The 19523-nt window shown below is 43.3% G+C and overlaps 2 protein-coding genes across 2 annotated transcripts; both read left to right on the top strand.

Moving 5' to 3' along the window:
* The first annotated feature begins 13981 nt into the window (after positions 1 to 13981).
* LOC120289960 (toll/interleukin-1 receptor-like protein) lies at positions 13982 to 14901 on the top strand. Its single transcript, XM_039305376.1, has 2 exons — positions 13982 to 14496; positions 14811 to 14901. Exons 1-2 carry the CDS (start codon positions 13982 to 13984, stop codon positions 14899 to 14901), a joined length of 606 nt encoding a protein of 201 aa, XP_039161310.1.
* Positions 14902 to 15123: 222 nt separating this feature from the next.
* On the top strand, positions 15124 to 18969 carry LOC104426692 (disease resistance protein RUN1-like). Its single transcript, XM_039305375.1, has 3 exons — positions 15124 to 16206; positions 16356 to 16646; positions 16744 to 18969. Exons 1-3 carry the CDS (start codon positions 15343 to 15345, stop codon positions 18967 to 18969), a joined length of 3381 nt encoding a protein of 1126 aa, XP_039161309.1. The 5' UTR covers positions 15124 to 15342.
* The last annotated feature ends 554 nt before the right edge of the window (positions 18970 to 19523 follow it).

Here is a 19523-nt window from a genome sequence, read left to right as displayed (position 1 = left end):
AAGTTTTTGCGCTTCAAGAAATTTGAATGAATCCATTTACACCAGAGTGATTCCTTATCAGTAAAAAGGAGTCAAAGGTGTTTGATCATAACAGCAACATTACTGATTCGAAGTGAATGGATACCGAACCCACCTTCCTCTTTGGGTAGGCAAACTTCTTCCCAAGCAACCTTTGCTCCCCCAGTTCCTAGGTTGGGGCCTCTCCAAAGAAATTGCCGGAAAATCTATTCAATTTGGTTAGTGACCGAGGAGGGCAGGATAAACATAGTAGACCAATAGACCTGGATATAGTGGAGGACCGATTTAATTAGCTGCAGTCTGCCCGCTAAGGAGAGAAACTGATTGGTCCAGGATTGAACTCTTGCAGTTATTGCATTCACCAGGGAAATGCAATCTTCCTTGCCCAATCTAGATGAGATAATAGGCACACCAATGTACCTAAAGAGGGGAGAGAGCCTAGATGAAAGCCGGAGGTACTTACCAAGGCATCTCTTATAGAATCCGGGCCGCCTGAAAGGAAGATTTCACTTTTGTTGAGATTATGATTTAATCCAGACCAATCAGCAAAAGAATGAATTCCATCCATAAGAAGATGTAGGGAATTCATATTAGCTTCCGAAAATATGAGGACATCATCTGCGAAAAAAAGGTGAGAAAGCCTAGTATTTTTACATCTCCAAAAGAGCTTAAAACCTGGCTTCTCGGTTTGGGAGTTGAGAATTCCAGTAAACACATCCATCACTAACATGAAAATATAGGGGGATATTGGGTCGCCCTGTCGAATACCCCTTCCACTTGAAAAAAATCCATGAAGTTCACCGTTAAGGGAGATGGAGAACTTAGGAGAGCGAATGCAAGACATAATGCGGTTGACGAATTCCGAAGGAAACTAGAAGGCTAACAGGGTTAATTCAATAAAGTTCCAGTCAACCGAGTCATATGCTTTGCAAAAATCAACCTTAATGATACATTTGGGTCGATAAGGTTCATGATGGAAGTCACAAAAGAGCTCCTCGGCCAGCATAATGTTATCACTAATGCGTCTTCCTTTCACAAATGCATTCTGAGGAGGACTAATGATCGAAGGAAGAACAGATGCTAACCTGTTAGCCATAATTTTGGTGATGCACTTATACAGAGTGTTGCAACAAGCAATGGGCCGGAAGTCATTGGCATTCGATGCATTAGGAGTCTTCAGGATTAAGGTCAGAATAGTAGCATTGATCTCTTTAAGAAGCTGACCAGAATTGAAGAAGTCATGAACCGCCAATAGAACCGAGGGGCCTATAATCTCCCAAGAATGCTTGAAGAAATCCACATTAAACCCATCTGGGCCAGGTGCTTTGCCACTCGCAATGGAGAAGAGAGTATCTTTAATTTCCTGGTCAGTAATAGGGCAGGAGATAGCACGAACTTGGGCATCATCAAGGGTACGATTCACCTTAGCTCGGATCTCCTCAATCATGGGAACACACGAAGGGGAGGAAGCCACCAAAAAGGCTTGAAAATGAGATACAAAAAGTTGTTGTACCTCAGAAGGGTCAGAAATCAGGTTGTCCTCATTGTGAATTGATATAATACGATTTCGGAGATGTCTACGTTTGACCGAGTGATGAAAATATTTCGTGTTAAGATCTCCTTCCTTAAGCCAACACACCCTAGGTCTAAAGAATGATTCCTCCTGAAGACGAAGCTTAGAGAACACCCGAAGGCAATCTTGCTCCGAGTCTGCCAGTTCTTGGTTGAGAGGGTCTATATGAATAGCAGATTGGGCAATAGAAAGCTATCTTCTAGCCTCAGCTGTTTTTGCTGAAATGTCTGTATAAGCTTCCTTGTTTAGAAGTTTTAACCTGTACTTGAGAGCCCGAAGCTTGCAGCAAAGAATAAACATTGGCGTGCCCAAGAAGGAAGAGTCCCAAACCTGGGAAACCAAGTCAAAAAACTCGGGATGGGACATCTAGAAGTTGAAAATTTTAAAAGGCTTACGAGTGTTAGGGACAGGCAAGATCCTGACAACCATTGGGGAGTGATCCGAGACTCCAGGATTCAAGAAATAGGCTTTAGAGAAGGAAAAAGCCGAGTTCCAAGAAGCATTAACCAAGACTCTGTCAATTTTCCTTTGTCGACGAAGAGGACCAGAGGACGTTGCCCAGGTAAATCTATTACCCACAAACTTAAGATCATCCAGCCTAGCTTGAGTAAGACACTCACCGAAATCATTAAAAGCCGGGATCCAGTAATTAGACTATCAGCCATGTCAGAGGGATACCGAATAACATTGAAATCACCTGCAACGATCCAGGGCGAATCCGAGAGGTGGATACTAGTCTGAATCAAATCAGACCAGAGAGGTCTTCTCAGGATAAACGAATTCTCGGCATACACCACTGTAAGATTAAAGGAAATACCACTATTCAAACACACCAGACGGCCATGGATAACTTGAGATGAGCAAGAAGACAGCATAAAAGAGGCAGCAATATGATTCCAACCCACCAACACTCTACCTCTAGGAGAGTGGATATTATTTATGCACCAACTCCAACTGGGAAGAAGGGCTTTGGAAACCCTAGGGAACACCGCAGGGGAAATTTTAGTTTCCAAAATACCAATACAGCTAAGGTGATTGGAATTAACAAAATGCCGAATCTCAGCTTGCTTGAGAGGAGCCCCAAGTCCTCCAATATTCCAAACTCCAAAAAGTATAATAAAAAAAGAGGGGGGGCTAGTTACCGCTTCTTGCCTCCTCGTTTCTTCACCGAGTTAGGCAAAGGTTTGGGGCTTGAAGGTATATCCGCATTAGCAGAGGCGAGATTGAAAAGTACCTTTCTCGCGAGCCGGGACAACCACCGAGGGTTCCGGAGGGATCTGAGGAGGGAGAGTCTCCTCTGGGATAGAGGAAGCAACCACCCGGGGGAGTCTGAGTCACTACCACCAGAATTGATTTCACCCAAAACTTCTTCATCCGAGGATGAAGACAACTCCGGCACAAAATTTTCAGGCGCATTTACTTAGCCCATAAGAGGAGGGACTAGAGACATACCAGGGATAAGGTCAAAAGAAAGAGGGGGAAGTCCTTCTTCCCTGTCTTTCGCTGGTGCTACCAACTTAGGAACCCCCACTTGCGGTGCAGAAGGGTGAATTTCATTTCCACAGAGGGGAGGAGCAATTGTGCGAGAAGAAGGGGGAGCTTCATCTGAAACAGGGATTCTAACATTCCGCTTTCCACGAATTTCACGCCATTCACTAGATGGAAGAGCCGAAGGGGCCTTAGAAACTTTAGGACCAACTTTCGGGGGGCCAGCTTGAGGGTCAACATATCTATGGCCAAAAGTACAGCACTTGGGACAGAGCATCGGCAGCCATTCATACTAGACATCCACTGATCTAGGGTCCCCATTCAACGGAAATTCAATAACTTCAGGGAAGGAACTTAAAGCTTCAATCTCAACACAAACCCGGGCATAAGCCACCATAGCCATTTGTTCAGTACGGCTGTCAACATAGAGGGGTTTACCAATTGCACTCGCAAGAGCACTAATACCAGAAGCAGACCACAGATTAACAGGAATATTTCTAAGGCGGAGCCAAACTGGAACTGATTTATGGCATTCTTTCTCGAGTTTCATGAAAGGGTGCCATTGCTGAAGGACAAGTGGTATTTTGGCAACCGTAATTGGCCCCCCTTCCAGCACTTTCCTCCTAAACTCCTTATCAGGAATATGAAAGTAATAAAAGCCTAGATCAGCAACAATGACTTCAACTAGGTGATTACCCCAGGCATGCTTAAGGGCGTCCTCAGTCATTTTAAAAGGGAGTCTCTTCCCAATATAATAGCCGACTAGACAATCATCCCATTTAGGGTGAGCAGCTTGCATAATCTCATCAGAAATTTGCACTACAACCTTATTATTAATGGTAGCAGGCGAAATGTAAGAAAGGCTGTAACTTTTAGTAGCTGAACGAGTGACAGCAACCCATAAACGGGTGGGAGGTTGAGCAGCAACATCAGAGGAGGGGGCCTGACGGGCTATATCCGCTTTACTCGCACCAATCGCAGGCACCTCACGTCCTTGCTCACGCTGAGCAGGGGACGATCGAGAAGGGGCAACAATCGAATCACCACCAGCAATCCTTTTAATCTTAGCATTCTAGCCCAAAGAGGAGGAGAAGCCATCAACATTCGAGGAGGGGAGGGGAGGGGGGCATATTACCCAGGAGTGCTCGAGACTTTCTTGCTCGACTACGTCCTCTACTTTGCGAGCGTCCATGAACACCACGAACAACCGAAGAGAACCGAGCATGGGAGGGGCGAGGGGGGGAAGGAACAGACCCATCTTTAGGGTTCGCTTGAGGGCCTTTGCCCAATAAACCAGCTGGCGTAGTCGAAGAGGACGCCATTTCGAACTAGAGACGATTCTGCAGAATCAAAGCCCTAAAAGAGCATAATGCGATTCTCGACAGAATGAGACATGCCAGGCGAAATCGCTCGATGAAGGGGTAGATTGGTTCTGGAAGGAGCTCGTCTCCAAAAATTTGCCTCACCGGACGGCTGGATTGGTCGGAGCCAACAGCAGCCCCTTCCGGTGAACAGAGCACGTGGGAGCAGCTTGAGAGCACCAAGATGAACAATAGCAATAGTTCTTTTTTCAGCACGGGGTTGTAAGCTCTTGTTGGAAAGAAAAAAAAATTAAAAAATTAAAATTAAAATTGTATTTGGATGAAAACGCCTTTGACGGGCTAGAATATTTAGCCCAGCCGGCGATTGCCGAGGTCAAGCTTTTATTTGAAATTACCATAGCTACTTCAAACTCTTATTTGAGACCGACATTGTCATTTCAGGCTTTTATTTAACACAAGGTCCACTTTAGGTGTTTATTTGAGAAAATAAAGGTACTTTAGACCTTTAGTTGGTATTTTCCCTTTTTATTATATTGCTACAAATCTTAAATCATACCCATCATAACAGCAATATCCCAAATTCTTTTGTATCATCAAAACTGTGGACTTAAGTTTTGGGGTCTTGATGGAACGAAAAGGAAAGTCAAAAGTTTAGGATCTTTTATGGTGGACAAATAATATTGTCGCACTGATACGAGTTAAGTATTTTAGCAACAAAAAAAGTATTTTTGTGTTACGACCAGCATAATTTAGGGTTTTTTTTATGATGTTTTCCTAGAAATTCTGGCGCAAGTGCAAAAAAGGAAAGAATATACAACTTGGGCAACATAATAAAAAAAGAAAAAAGAGGAAAATAACTTGCCAAGATGGGAGGAAACTTCCATTCAATCGAAAACGATTTTCATTGATTTATTACAAAGCTCATTCCCCAATGCTTTCAGTGAAACCATGTCTTAAGACAAGGTAATGTCGAAACTCATATATACGCAAGCCCGGATTCGGTCCGTACTGAGTAGAGCCAAGTCTAGGCAAATTAGGCAATGCTTGCAGATCCTCGAGAACAAAAATGGGAAGTCAAATCAAGATTCTTCACTTAAAGTAACCATGTAAGACTAAACATTCCACCCTAGTTCCAATCGAAAATGAAATGTTTCGTATAGATCCGCAAGACTTCCTTTCCTTCTCGAGACTCATTTCCATTTGTAAATGGATTTGAGTTTTATATAAAGAGAGAGAGCTGCGTTTCAACTTGTCCCTCTTCAAAGCCAAACTCTCTTTGAGCTTCAAATGTCTTCGGTAATACTTTGATTTGCCACTTCTAATGTGAACTTCGTATGAATAAAACCATCTTACTGGAGATATCGATGTATGCAGCTTGTGTTCAGCGTGAGTATCGGCTGCTGCGATGGATGTCGGCGAAAGCTCACGAAGATAATAGACAAGATGGAAGGTAACCGTACTTTGCTACATGTTTATCGTATTTGAACCGAACCGGTGCCATGCACCATTCGAATAGACTCGGTCTGCTAGCCGTGTAATTACTTGATGTACCCTTTCAGTTTGGCCGTGTTATCTTGATGCTCGTGGATTGAAATGATGAAGAAGCTTTCTTTGAATGAGCAGGAGTGGAGCTTGTGGGCATGAAAATAGACGAGCAGTTGGTGGAGGTGAAAGGAAACGTGGATCCAGAGGTAATCAAGAAAGCAATTCATAAACATCTTCAGAAAAAAGCAGTACTTGTTCAGTGATACAAATGGGGAAGGAAAGATGAAAAGGAATAAGAGTTGACCCAATCGGTATCAGCCATTTATAATTAGTTTCCACGACGGAGTTGGCATGTGTACATGTTCTCATCTTGCAAGCATGATTTCATGTAATAAAATTGCCAATTGCCAATCTTGTTATGGATAAAAGTTTTTGTCACACTGGTACAAGTTTGATTCACAGCGACCTCACCAAAAAGAGATTGGCGAAATAGTGTTGCATTAAATATAATTTAGAATTTTTTATGGCATTTTCCAATAAAAAATAACACAAACGAATATATAAGAAACAAAAGTAAAACAAATGCTACTTGGGCAAGAATATAATAAAAGAAAAGAAAAGAAAAGTAAAATAACTTCTGTTAGATCGGAGAATACTTCCATCCAATAAATACGTACGGGGCAAAGGTAAGTCTAGGAAAATCTAAGGGCGTTATTACATCGAATCCTTCCTTGAGAACAAAAATGGAAAGTCAAATCCAGACTTGTTGACTTGTTGGATTGCTGAAATCCTGTTTAAGTTCCCATGAAAAAACCAAACATTCTACAGCAACTCCAATTGAATTGGGTTTTCTAGGATAAATTAAGGAATCAATGAACAACTTTTTATATTCACAATATTTCATTTCCTTGTCCACACTTACTATTACTAAATCGAATATTCTCGATCAATTTGATATATATATATACACACACATGTAATATATACATACATACATACATACATACATACATACATACATACATACATATATATATATATATATATATATATATATATTATCATTCTAAATTAATTGTAATTGAGATTTGTCCTCTTCAAAGGCACCTACGTTCGAGCTTCAACTTCTTGCCTATGGTCCTTAAGGCTCTGCACCCGGTTCTAATGTCTTTGGTAATACCTTCAATCGCTGCTTTTAATGGAAACTTCACGCAAGAAAAATCATCTTATGGTAATTGAACATATTCGATCAAATCTCTTGTTTTCCATGTGAGTATCAACTGTTGTCACGGATGCCGAAAAAAGATTTGGAAGAAACTAGACAATCATAATCTTCATAGAACTTTCATATGCATATATTGAGTCACTTACTGGGTTAATTCTTTAAACTTGTGCCCTAATTTAGTCGTGTGATACTTATAGCTCTCACTTATTGAGTAATTACTCCATTGTTGCTTTCGTTTTGGGTGTGTTTTCTTAATAATAGTTAAGAGTTTTAATTGAATGAGCAGGAGTGGAGTACGTGGACATGAACATAGATGAGCAATTGGTGGAGGTCAGGGGAGACGTGGATCCGGGGGTGATCAAGAAAGCAATTGAGCGAAGTGTTCGAAAGAAAGCATTACTTGTTAATACAAATACAAATGAGGGACGACGACAAAAAAAAAAGATTGAGTTCCTTAGAAAAGTAATAGCGACGACAGCATAAACTTTTCCCATTGGTGATAGAAATTCTTATTTTTCTTTTAATGCTTTGTGTTGTAAGGAGTACAGGTAAGAGGGCATGCGCTTTATGTGTTAAAATGCAATATCTCGATAGTTGCTCGATTTAGGAAATTATAAATTTATATTTTTGCGGAAGTAAGAAGGATCAACTTACCGAGAATGATTCAAATCTAAATGTTGAAATTGTCAAGAGATTTAATCAACTTTTGAACTATAATTTTGTTGTCCTATATTTATCGAAATAATATATGGATTTTTCATGGACTTCGATGATGGAACTTTTATTTTGGTCAAACATCAAAATTGAATGGAGGGTCGATTTATCATTGGTTGATCCCGATATCGCCCATGAGTTGTTCTATTTTGTTGCGTGCAACACAGATTTTAAGACGCATCCGGTTTATGGTATTTAGAATTCTATAATGCAGTGCCCCATGATGGTAATCGTTTCACAAAAAATGCTGAATTGTGAAGTGTTATATTACGGTGGTTCGCACATGATAGTTTGTGTTCAAAAGGCGCCGGTTAGCTCATGCTGGGGTGCATTTGAGAGGCACCCTCTAAAGAGGCGCGAGTGGTTGTCTCTTAAGGGAAGATGGAGTAATTCCTCATTATGCAACTAAGAGACAAGAAATGAACGTTCGGAAGAACGTTCCCCTCTCTCTCTCTCTCCATCTAAGATAACACACACACAGGATCTTATTATTATTTTGAAAAGACAATTGAATACTCTTCTTGTGATTGTGTACTTTCTTTGTGATTGTATTCAAACCATCATAAAATCGTAAATTTGTCTATTGTATCCTGGTGATTCAATGCATATTCTTGGGTAATCATTTATATTGTGCGTGAAGAGACTAGTCGTTTCTTTCTCGATTTTTATCAAACATGGGGGGCACGGGCGGAGCTAACAAAGCCTCTCTTTGAGGCGAGAAATATGTTTTCGATAGCCGTAGCCCTTTGCCCTTTGCCCGAACACTTACGACATGACCGGATAATAAGTCTCCAATGATCTCGAGGAAATTCTGCGCCTCCCCGATTCCCTGCCGTTGTTAAATAGGGTGCCTAGGGAAAAGGTTGCCCACCAAAAGCCACGAGTATGATAACGACGGCTAGGTATTTCAGTTCGTGAAACTGAAGAGCAAAGGGCATTGTGATCCGGTCCATACCTTCCCGTTTTACGTGGACCATCGTCGAAAGGACTTCGGAAATCTCATGACACCACTAGAGCATCCCTTGCACAATAGCTACATTTAAAACCATCAGTACCTGAAATTCCATGAATAGAATTGTCCCAAGAAGAGCTTAACTGATCTCAGTAAACATCTCAAAAGAACCAAAAATCTCTCCTAAGCCAAACATGCAAGGAAAGCCCCAAAACACTCCGAAATCTCCTCCAAAACCATCCGTATAAGACTCAAAATCAATTAAAGCAAATGCATTTCTATTAAACCAGTTAGTAGAACCAATCATGCAGGGTTTGAGCTGCTAACAGCAGCTACGTGCAGCAGGATCGGAACGTAGAATTACCAAATTAGAACTTAAGATCAAGTTACTAGTGGCTTTGAGAAAGGAAATGCCGGAGTAGCCAGGTTTAAAGTCTGCCGGACAACAGCTGAATGACACTGGAGCACATATTGAAGCTTCCGGATTCCAAACAAGGTCCGGTTTGCCTCCACATCTTAGGCAATCGCATGAGGAAAACTACATCGGCAGTTATGGAGCCTTCCAGTGTGAAGGCGAGAAGATATTACTGTCTGCAAGGGCAGCAACTTGATCCCTAATGGCCTCTTAGTTCACTATAGCAGCTCAAAAATAGAGAAATGTACACTCAGTTCACCCCAACAGAAATCTGAAAGGAGAGGAGAGAGACTGATTCACTGGAAGTGAAACTTCATTTTCTTTGCGATGTTTTTATTTCTAGGGGTGTCAATAAGACTTGACCCAATTCGACCTTATCCAACCCTGCTTGATTCGAACATGAAAAAGGATATTCTAGGGTCGGTCCTTAATAATGTTCATGTAACGATTATAAAATAAGTAGCGTACATGCAGGTTAGGGTTGTAACATTGTTCGACTCTAAACACGTTACTTACTTGAGTCTTGTTGACACCTAATTTGTATTTTCAAGCACATATAAAAAATTTGATTAAAAAAATTAATAAAAAAAAGGGGAGCCGTAGGGGTCGGGTCAGGCCGGATCCGGCCTTGGCCCGGCCCGCCCCTCTTCCTTTTCTTCCCCCCGCGTGGGCCTGGGCCTGGCCCCTTCTCTTTTCCTTTTTCTTTTCCCCTCGCGCGGCCCAGCTACCTCTTCCCTTCGGCCCGGCCCGCGCCCCTATCTTCTCCTTCAGCCGTCTTCTGCGCGAGGAACCAGCGAAGTAGAAAGGAGCCGCCCGGGGCAGAAAGGAGCTGCAGCAGGGGACAGCAGAATCGCGTGGCAGGCAGGCGAGCAGCGCGATCCGCGGGTCAGAGCAGGCCGGTAGAGAGCTGGTTGGTCGGCTGAGGCCGCGCGCGCGAGCTGAACGGGCAAAAAGGCAGGAGAGAACGGAGCGAGAGGGGGGAGGAAAAACAGAACAGGGCACGGAGAAAAAGAGAAGAGGAGAGACCAGAGAGAGAGAAATTTGGGGGAGGGGGCAGGATCCGAGGAGGGAGGAGGCGTCGTTGACGCTGCCCGACGCCGTCCGACCCCGACGCCGTCCTAGCCGCCGCCCTCCGACCTCGACGCCGTCCGAGCCGCCGCCCTTCGAGCGACGCCGGGAACTTCACCACCGCAGCTGCTGTTTCGCGGTCGCCGGAGCTCCGGACGCCGTCGCCGTTGCAGCCCTCAGCCAAGCCGACGCCGCCCTTCGAGCGACGCCGGGAACTTCACCACCACAGCTGCTGTTTCGCGGTCGCCGGAGCTCCAGACGCCCTGCCCGTCGCGTCGCCGCGCCTCTACCCGACGCCTGCAACCTGCGTCACCGCACCTCTGCCAGTCTCCGCAGCTGCCCATCGCCATACCTCCAGATATGAAACTAGATGGTTGGAAAGAAAACTTATTTCGAAGGTGAGAAAGAGCTGTGATTAAAGCTATGATGTCTATTTTTAAAATCCAGTGTCAATTTGCTTATTTATAAAGAAAAGAATTGCTGCGTTTTGGTGGAAGAACAACGAATCAAGAAGTGATCTACATTTGAAATGATGGGAAGTGCTTAAAAGTACAAAAGACAGTGGGAAATGAGCTTTAGACACTTATTAGATTTTAATAGCGCAATGCTTGGGAAATAAGCATGGAGGCTATCTCAAAATCAGTCATCATCATGGTGCAAAATTCTCAAGGGAATTTATTTTCCTATGAGAGCATGTTGGCATGTGGGAAGGGATCTCGTCCCTCTTGGGTTGGCAGAGTTTGTTTAAGGGAAAAAAATACTATTTCAAGTTTAGTCATATGGTACAAGAGAAAATATCAATATCTGAGAAAACTGGTGGCTAAAACGAGGTATTGAGGGACTAGCCAACTCTAGCGACCCAATTAAAGTTGCTGATTTGATTATACAAAATGAGAGAAAGTGGGATGTTCACATGCTCACAGGAATGTTCGATGAACAAACAATGAATGAAGTTCTTGCAATGTCACTCAGTTCTCGTGCCACGCTAGATAAATTGATGTGGATGGCTTCCAAATCAGGTATCTACTCAGTGAAAAGTGCCTATAATATGATCCGAAAAATAAATAAGGCACAACATATCATGAAAGTAACATCTTCTTTCTTGCTACCCCGTAAATTATAGAATCATATTTGGAGTATGAATTCACCCCCTAAAGTTAAGATATTTATGTGGAGCATATGTCAAAACGCACTCCCTACAACAGAAAATCTTTATTGTAGGAAAATTATACCTCGGCCATCATGCCCTTTTTGTGACCAGGAAGTGGAATCTATAGAACACATCTTCTTGCTCTGTTGCTGGACTAGTTCAATTTGGTCGGACCTGAGGTTAACATTCACACATCGTGTCACAATATCACGCGAATAGAAATTTGGCTTCAAGACCTGATTGAACACTAACAAAACTCACTGACCTTTGAAGAAATTGCAACCCTCTTGTGGTTTATGTGAAAAGCAAGGAATGACTTCATGTTTCAAAGGCTTGCCTCAAATCTGAAAGCCCTAATCAGCTTAGCAAAAGCATCACTCAGAAATTTCAACAAATGGAACCATCAAAGCTTGAAATTTTACTCAGAAACAGCTTAATCGACCAAAAATTGGATACCATTGAAGGCACATACCTTTAAAATGAACATTGATGGAGCTTATGTTGAGGGAGCTATAGAAGGTGCCGTCGCGGAGGTTATCCAAGATGCTACAGGGACTTTTCTTGACGAGTTTGCTAAAATTGTTCTAGCTTCATCGACGATCCAAACGAAGGCACTGGCCATGGTCGAAGATTTGAAGCTGCTTCGATCGAAGAAAGAGAAAAACCTACAATTGCAACTAGAAAGTGATTGCTTTGAGCTTCTAGATGCAATGGTCAAAGAAGATCACATGCAGTGGGAAATTAAGCCTATAGCGATGAAGCTAAATTCCTGTTGGGCTCTTTTGAAAACATCTCCTTGGCCCATTGTGGTTGATCTGCAAATTGTGTAGCAGATTGAGTAGCTAAGACCCGTAGAATGAATTCATTGCCCCCATACTTGGGTAGTCTGGCCTCCCAAGCATCTTTAGGATTTGTTTGTTTGGAGGCCCGTCTTTTATTTAAAAACTCTTTAAGTATTAATATCATCGTCTTGTTTTTGACCAAAACAAGAAAGTCCTCCGCGGCCTGTCCATTTCGAGAAAATATTAGGTACCCTAAGAGTGTCACGCAATTTTTACTCTTAACCAATCAGAGCACGACACACGTCTGTCTCTCCTCCATGTCGTCTTACTCTCTTTCCTGGCCCACCGCTCTAACGCTCTCTCTCCTCTACTCTCCGCTATCTCTCTCCTCTCTGTCTCTCGCTTCCATCACCCCCACCTAGCGAAATGCGACGCTCCCTCTCCTCTCTCTCCTCTGCAAAGTGACCTTCGCTCGCAAAGAGGGAGGCCAAAACGTAAGTAGGGGTTCGTCGGCGTCGGGGTTGGCCAGTAAGGGCGCTCCGTAAAGGAAAGAGGGAGAGTGGAGCAGAGGTTGCAAGAGGGAGGCGAAGGGGCGTCGGCGTCGGTGTCGACATCGGCATCGGGCGTGTAAGTGGAGGCGGAGGCAGAGGTGACGGAGGCAACCGAGGGGGCATCGGCGTCACAATTTGTTGGAAGAGACTCGCGACTTCAAGGACGAAAGAGAGAGAGAGTGGATTAGTGGTCACAAGAGGGAGACGGAGGGGGTGTCAACGTCGAGTCGGGTTCAAGAGAAGAGGCGGAGACTGCGTTGATGTTGACGTCCTCATCGGAGTGGGGGGCGACGGAGCCAACTGGCAGAGGTGGAGGGTTGTCGGCGTCACATTTCGCTAGGTGGGGGTGATGGAAGCGAGAGACGGAGAGGAGAGAGAGGAGAGAGATAGAGGAGAGGAGAGGAGAGAGAGCATCGAGCGGTGGGCCAGGAGAGAGAGTGAGACGACATAAAAGAGAGATTTTTTTTTTTTTATCAGTCCTACTCTAGTCCTATTCTACACTCACTCTAAGACTTTTACCCTTGTAGGGCGTGGGAGTCGAAACCCACTCCTTAAATTTAAGGGTCCCCACCCCATCCCTCCTGTGGGGATTTGAGCTCCCTCACCTCCCCTTTTACGTTAGAGAAGGTGGTACTGTGACAAATCCCAATTATATAAAAAAGAGATGAATAGGTGTTATATTCTGAATGGTTCAAAGTAAAAATTGCATGGGTACCTAATATTTTCTCGTTGATTTTATGTAGTGGTTGCGCTCCGCCTGGAACAAAACTTCGAGGAAAGGAAAAGAGGAGAGAGATAGTCAGAACGGTGGGCCAGGAGAGAGAGTGAGATGACGTGGAAGAGAGATGGATAGATGTTATCCTCTAAATGGTTCAAAGTAAAAGTCCTCTAAATGGTTCAAAGTAAAAGTCGCGTGGCACTATTGGGTACCTAATATTTTCTCATTGATTTCAGGTAGCGGTTGGCTCCGCGTGGAACGAAACTTCGAGGAAAGGCACCGAAAGCGATCGCTCATCGATAAATACATGCGAAGAAATGCGCGGAATAATAAACTCACTTCTCTTCTCTGTTAAAAAAAAAAAAAGACTCACTTCTCTTCGATTGCAAACTATTTCCTTTTTTGTTTTTTTTTGTTTTTTGTTTTTGGGTTCTTCCTCGGAACACACAACGAGTAAAATTTGCTGTTTTTCTGCCTTTTCAGTCTCGCCTCCTCCTCTTCTACTTCTTCCTCGCTCGCAATGTCGTTTCAAAAGCGAAAGCGATCAGATTTCGCGGACGGCGTGTCGACGTCGGCCTCGTCGGGCTACAAGTACGACGTGTTCTTGAGCTTCCGAGGTCCCGACACTCGCCGCACGTTCGCGGATTACCTCTACGAAAGCTTAGTCAGGGACGGGTTTACAGTCTTCAGAGACGAAGAAGAGCTTCCCGTAGGCACGAATATTGGACCCGAGATCGAGCGTGCGATCGATGGCTCGAGGATCCACTTGCCGATCTTCTCGGAAGGCTACGCGTCCAGCGCGTGGTGCCTCCAGGAGCTCGCGCGCATGGCGAAGTGCCGGAGAGAATCCGCGGGACGAGAAATCGTGCCCGTCTTCTACGGCGTGAGTCCTTCAGACGTCAGGCTGAGGACGGGGTCGTACGGCCAGGCCCTGCTCAAGCACGAGGGGCGCTACGACGAGGGGACGGTGCGAGAGTGGAGAGAGGCTCTAATGGAGGTCGCTGATCTCAAAGGATGGGACGCACGAGAGGCACGGTAAGTAAAAGAAGAAACTTTAATGGCCATTACACCCTTTTTTGTTAACTCTCTCTCTCTCTCTCTCACTCTCTCTCTCTCTCTCTCTCTCTCTCTCTCTACCAAACTGATTCATATACATAGATGGCAAAATATGCTTAGAAGGGCTAATTTTGATTGGCAATTTGATGTTCCATAGCATGGTCGATGGGTATGATATCCAAAGGTTTGGTAAAAGACATTTTATAGCTTCTGCGTATGCTATGCTAGAAATGAAATTTGAGCTAGTCTCAGACTGTTGCTGTTTTGTGTTATATCTGAGATTCAAAAAGCAGAAGTGTCTATCGTGCCAACACGTTCCGCTTTGCTAATTATCAACCGGAGAAATTCCCTGGGAAGATGGCTAATTGCAACATCTTCAGTTGAATGGTTTATCTTAATTCTTTTCCCTTAAGAATATGTAGAAGCTATAAGAGCTTCTTTGTTGGATCACCGTCATGAGAGAGAGAGAGAGAGAGAGAGAGAGAGAGAGAGAGAAAGATGCTGTTAGGGATGCTCGAGATTACTAGATATGCTCGTATATTGCTGATATAGTTGCTCCTCTTTTCTTCTAAGACGATGATTTGTTAATGCATGGCAGGCTGGGTAAACTTATTAATGATCTTGTTCGAGAGCTTTCTATTAAGCTGAAGAAGAGACAAAAGGTTCTTCCCGATCATTTAGTCGGAATTGATGATCGGGTTGAAGACGTGATGTGGTTGCTGGACTGCGGCTTCCTGGACGTCCGATATATTGCTTTGCACGGGATGGGAGGAATTGGCAAGACAACACTTGCCAAGACGGTTTTCAACAAGATAGCTCATCTGTATGATGGTTGCAGCTTCCTTTCAAACGTCCGAGAGTTCACAAACCGACAAAGACATCATAAGGATGCAAAACAAACTGTTATCCGATATCCTCAGGAAGCCTATAGATGTCCATGACATCGACGACGGTATTGACATGATAACAGAAAGATTCCGCAGTAAGAAGGTCCTTATTGTTCTTGACGATATAGATAAGCTAGAGCAGCTCACGAAACTGAAGGGGAACTCTGGCTGGCTTGGCCCAGGAAGCAGGGTTATTGTCACAACTAGAAATGTGGATCTTCTGCCATTTCTTTCTAAAGAGTATTATGCTTATGAGATGATGGAGATGAATACTTGCCATGCTCTTCAACTTTTCAGCAAGCATGCCTTCGGAGAAACCCTACCTCCAGATGATCGCGAAACCCTTTCCAATGAAATAGTGGCTACTACCCGAAGAATTCCTTTGGCTCTTGAAGCGTCAGGTTCTTTCCTCCGAGGCAAAAGCCCCGAGGTATGGGCAGAAACATTGGAGCGTTTAAGGAAAGTTCCTGATAGGAGAGTCCAAGAGACGTTAAGGATAAGTTATGAGGCATTAAGCTTTGAGGAGAAGCAAATTTATTTGGACATTGCATGCTTTTTCAATGGCATGGAGAGCACATCCGCAATATATGTGTGGAAAAGTTGTGGTTATTTCCCTGTAAGCGGACTTGCTACTCTCACGGGTATGTCTCTGTTGAAGATAGACCATCGCAACATTCTTCAGATGCATGACCTGATCAGAGATCTTGGAAGGGAAATTGTTCGAGAGGAGAATTATCTGAATGCAGGAAGCCGAAGCAGGTTGTGGGAATCTGAGGAATGCCTTTGCGTACTTCGTGAACAGGTAAAGTTAATGTTATAAATAATAGAAGTGCAATTTCCTTCGTAAAAAAGTTGATAGAATTCTGGTCATAGGAAGAGTTTACTGCTCTCTATATGCACAAGTTTCTCTGTTTAATGTTAAAATTCACTGATGCGTGCTATCTTTGCAAGGTTGATTACCAGAGAAAGAGCAATGTGGAATCACTTAGGCTACGATTCTCTGAGGCACAGATGCTCACAAGTCAAGAATTTGCTTCTGTACCAAACCTAAGGCTTCTTAGTCTTGACCGGGGAAACTTCACTGGAGATTTTAAGGGTCTTCTCTCATTATTGAAATGGCTATCTTTGCGTAACTGTCCTGCTCACTTTAGAGTGACCAATTTCTCTCCAAGAAATCTAGCTGTTCTCAAGCTTTCTAATAGTGAACTTAGAGACGATTGGCCCGGATGGCACCAATTCATGGTACGAAGAATTATGCGTGCATCTATTTCTATATTTATTGTTTAATCAAACATGCCTGCAATTGCTCATTCCCCTTTGATATTCTGGTGACCAACAGAAAGCACCTCAGTTGAAAGTTCTGGAGCTTGAAGAATGCAGCCACTTAACTAGATTGCCTGACCTCTCTTCCCTCTCGACATTGGAAAGATTGACTATACGAAAATGCCATAACTTGGTTGACATTGGTGAATCAATTGGTAAGCTAGTACACCTGAATTACATGGAAATCAATGCATGCAAACGCCTGAAAGCGTTGCCTGAAGAAGTTGATTGTTTAAAGGCTTCGAAAGGTCTGATTGTGATGGTGGTAATACTTGGTCCGGTTGGTTCATATCTTCCCCAGTTGATCGGTGATCAACAGTCTTTGACAAGGCTAGAGATGGAAAGTGTAAGAATTAGCGAACTTCCAGACTCAATTGGGAAATTGGAATCACTACTTGAGTTGGATCTGTCTTGTACAAAGGTAACAAAATTACCTAATTCAATTGGAAACCTGAGAAAGTTGAAAGAATTAGCGATGGGAAGGGCAAGAATTAGCAAACTTCCACACTCGATTGGAGAGCTAAAGAACCTTAAAGGCTTGCATTTGTCCGGATGTGATGAGCTAAGAGAGCTTCCAGACTCAATTGGGAAATTGCAATCACTACTTGAGTTGGATCTGTCTTGCACAAAGGTAACAGAATTACCTGATTCGATTGGAAACCTGAAAAAGTTGAAAGAATTAGTGATGATAAATGTAAGAATTAGCAAACTTCCACACTCAATTGGAGAGCTAAAGGACCTTAAAAGCTTGCGTTTGTCCAGATGTGATGAGCTAAGAGAGCTTCCAGACTCAATTGGGAAATTGGAATCACTACTTGAGTTGGATTCGTCTTGCACAATGGTAACAGAATTACCTGATTCGATTGAAAACCTGAAAAAGTTGAAAGAATTAGTGATGGAAAATGTAAGAATTAGCAAACTTCCACACTCAATTGGAGAGCTAAAGGGCCTTGAAAGGTTGCGTTTGTCCAGTTGTAAAGAGCTAAGAGAGCTTCCAGACTCAATTGGGGGATTGGAATCACTACTTGAGTTAGATCTATCTTATACAAAAGTAACAGAATTACCTGATTCGATTGGACGCCTGAGGAAGTTGAAAGTGATATGGATAAGTCATAGTGAGATAAAGAGGATCCCAGGGACTGTAGGCATGGTGGAGAAGCTTGAAGAATTTCATGCTGAACACTGTGTGAATTTGAAGGGAAAGATTCCTAGTGGAATTGGGAGTCTATCCTCTCTGAAAATCCTGAACTTATCTCACACTTGTATTAGATCTGTGCCAACAACAATCAACCAGCTTTCTCATCTCCAAGAACTTTGTTTGGAAGGTTGCCATAAGCTTAAACAAATCCCAGAGCTTCCTGCCAGTTTGATTATCCTAAGTGTTGAGTGTCGCTTACTAAAGACAGTCCCAAACCTCTCAAATCTGGCCAATTTGGTCAATTTAACTATATCCAACTACTCTGGGGAATCTCATTCTAACCCATGGGTTGCTGATTCTATCCAAACTCCAAACCTGGAGTGGGTTGGGAGGTTGTTAAGACTGGAGAAGCTGAAACTGGTTCATAAAAGCATCATTGTACCGCCAACCGAGTTAGCTCCCTTTCCTCACCTGGCACAACCAGGTCTGTCCTGTTTCGACCTGCAATCCCTCCCTCAGCCACTTCCTTCTGCTCTCTCCACATTGAAGCTTATAAACTTCAATTCATTGGCTAAATTATCGCCCTGTGCTGACTTGAAAAATTTGTCAAGTTTGGAGCTATGTAAATCGTGGCTAACAGAAATTCCACTCAATTGGTTTGGACACTCGGAGAATCTGAGGGAACTGACCATGTCGAACTGCACAAATCTGAGGAAGTTATCCTGTCTGTCAGGCTTGAAGAAGCTCAGAGCGGTGTGTTTGTTGAACTGCCCCAGGCTAGTTGAAATCCAAGACCTCGAAGAACTGGAATTGCTGGAAAGTATAAGGATTGACCAGTGCAGTTCCCTGGTAAGGTTGCCTAGTCTCTTGAAGTTGAAGAAGTTGAGGACCATGGAATTTATATCCTGCAGATCATTAGTGAGTTTGCCTTTTCTATCTCGGGTAGCTTCTGAAGATTGTCATCTAGTAGTTGATGGATGCGACAAGCTAGCCAACCACAATGGCCCTTGCCAGCTTCACAGATACGAAAGGCAATGTCCAAACCCCATTCGTGCCTATGAACCAGGGGATAGACAACATTCGCCTTGGCCTGTTTCCATATAGCTTCCCCGTAGATTCCTTTTTTAGAGTGGATTTGCTTGTACGTTGTGCTCTTCTTCCTTCTCAACTTTCCGGTAAGCACACTCTGGTTAACAGGGGAAGCTCACATGTGTAAGGACATTACTGGGAACTCACACAGGAAGTTTGTTCGATCATATCTTATTTTAATAAAATTGCTGAAGCATTTCTGAAGGAGTAGTGTTGGCTATTATGCAAAATCAGGATGTGCTCCTTTTCTCCCAGAATAATAGAGAAAAAAAGAACACTTGAGATTGCTGGTTGTCCACTTTCCAGTTTCCAAAACCAAGTCTAACAATGTTAGATTAAGTGCGGTGCTCTTTTTCATTACGTGCAACTGAGTTCTGACTGCTATTAATGTTTGTCACCTGGTTATAGCTTATAAGTGGATAGTTTTTGGTAGTTGGATGTGGATCGAATTATTGAACGGACTGGACTTGTTATTCGCCACGGGAATGTAATGACCGGTTTACTAAAACAAGCGCAATGGATGTATCGTAAGCAAACTGCGTCTTAATTGTAAGACAAAGGCCAAATTT

The sequence above is a fragment of the Eucalyptus grandis genome, chromosome 11, assembly GCF_016545825.1.
Source record: "Eucalyptus grandis isolate ANBG69807.140 chromosome 11, ASM1654582v1, whole genome shotgun sequence".
Classification (NCBI taxonomy): Eukaryota; Viridiplantae; Streptophyta; class Magnoliopsida; order Myrtales; family Myrtaceae; genus Eucalyptus; species Eucalyptus grandis.
This window is presented reverse-complemented; position numbering and strand designations above follow the sequence as displayed.

Coding starts and splice junctions, on each gene's coding strand:
- LOC120289960 (XM_039305376.1), top strand. CDS start 13,982: ATGTCGTTTCAAAAGCGAAAGCGATCAGATTTCGCGGACGGCGTGTCG. Junction 14,497..14,810: donor TGGGACGCACGAGAGGCACG/GTAAGTAAAAGA, acceptor TTCAAAAAGCAG/AAGTGTCTATCGTGCCAACA.
- LOC104426692 (XM_039305375.1), top strand. CDS start 15,343: ATGATGGTTGCAGCTTCCTTTCAAACGTCCGAGAGTTCACAAACCGAC. Junction 16,207..16,355: donor TTTGCGTACTTCGTGAACAG/GTAAAGTTAATG, acceptor TATCTTTGCAAG/GTTGATTACCAGAGAAAGAG. Junction 16,647..16,743: donor CCGGATGGCACCAATTCATG/GTACGAAGAATT, acceptor GGTGACCAACAG/AAAGCACCTCAGTTGAAAGT.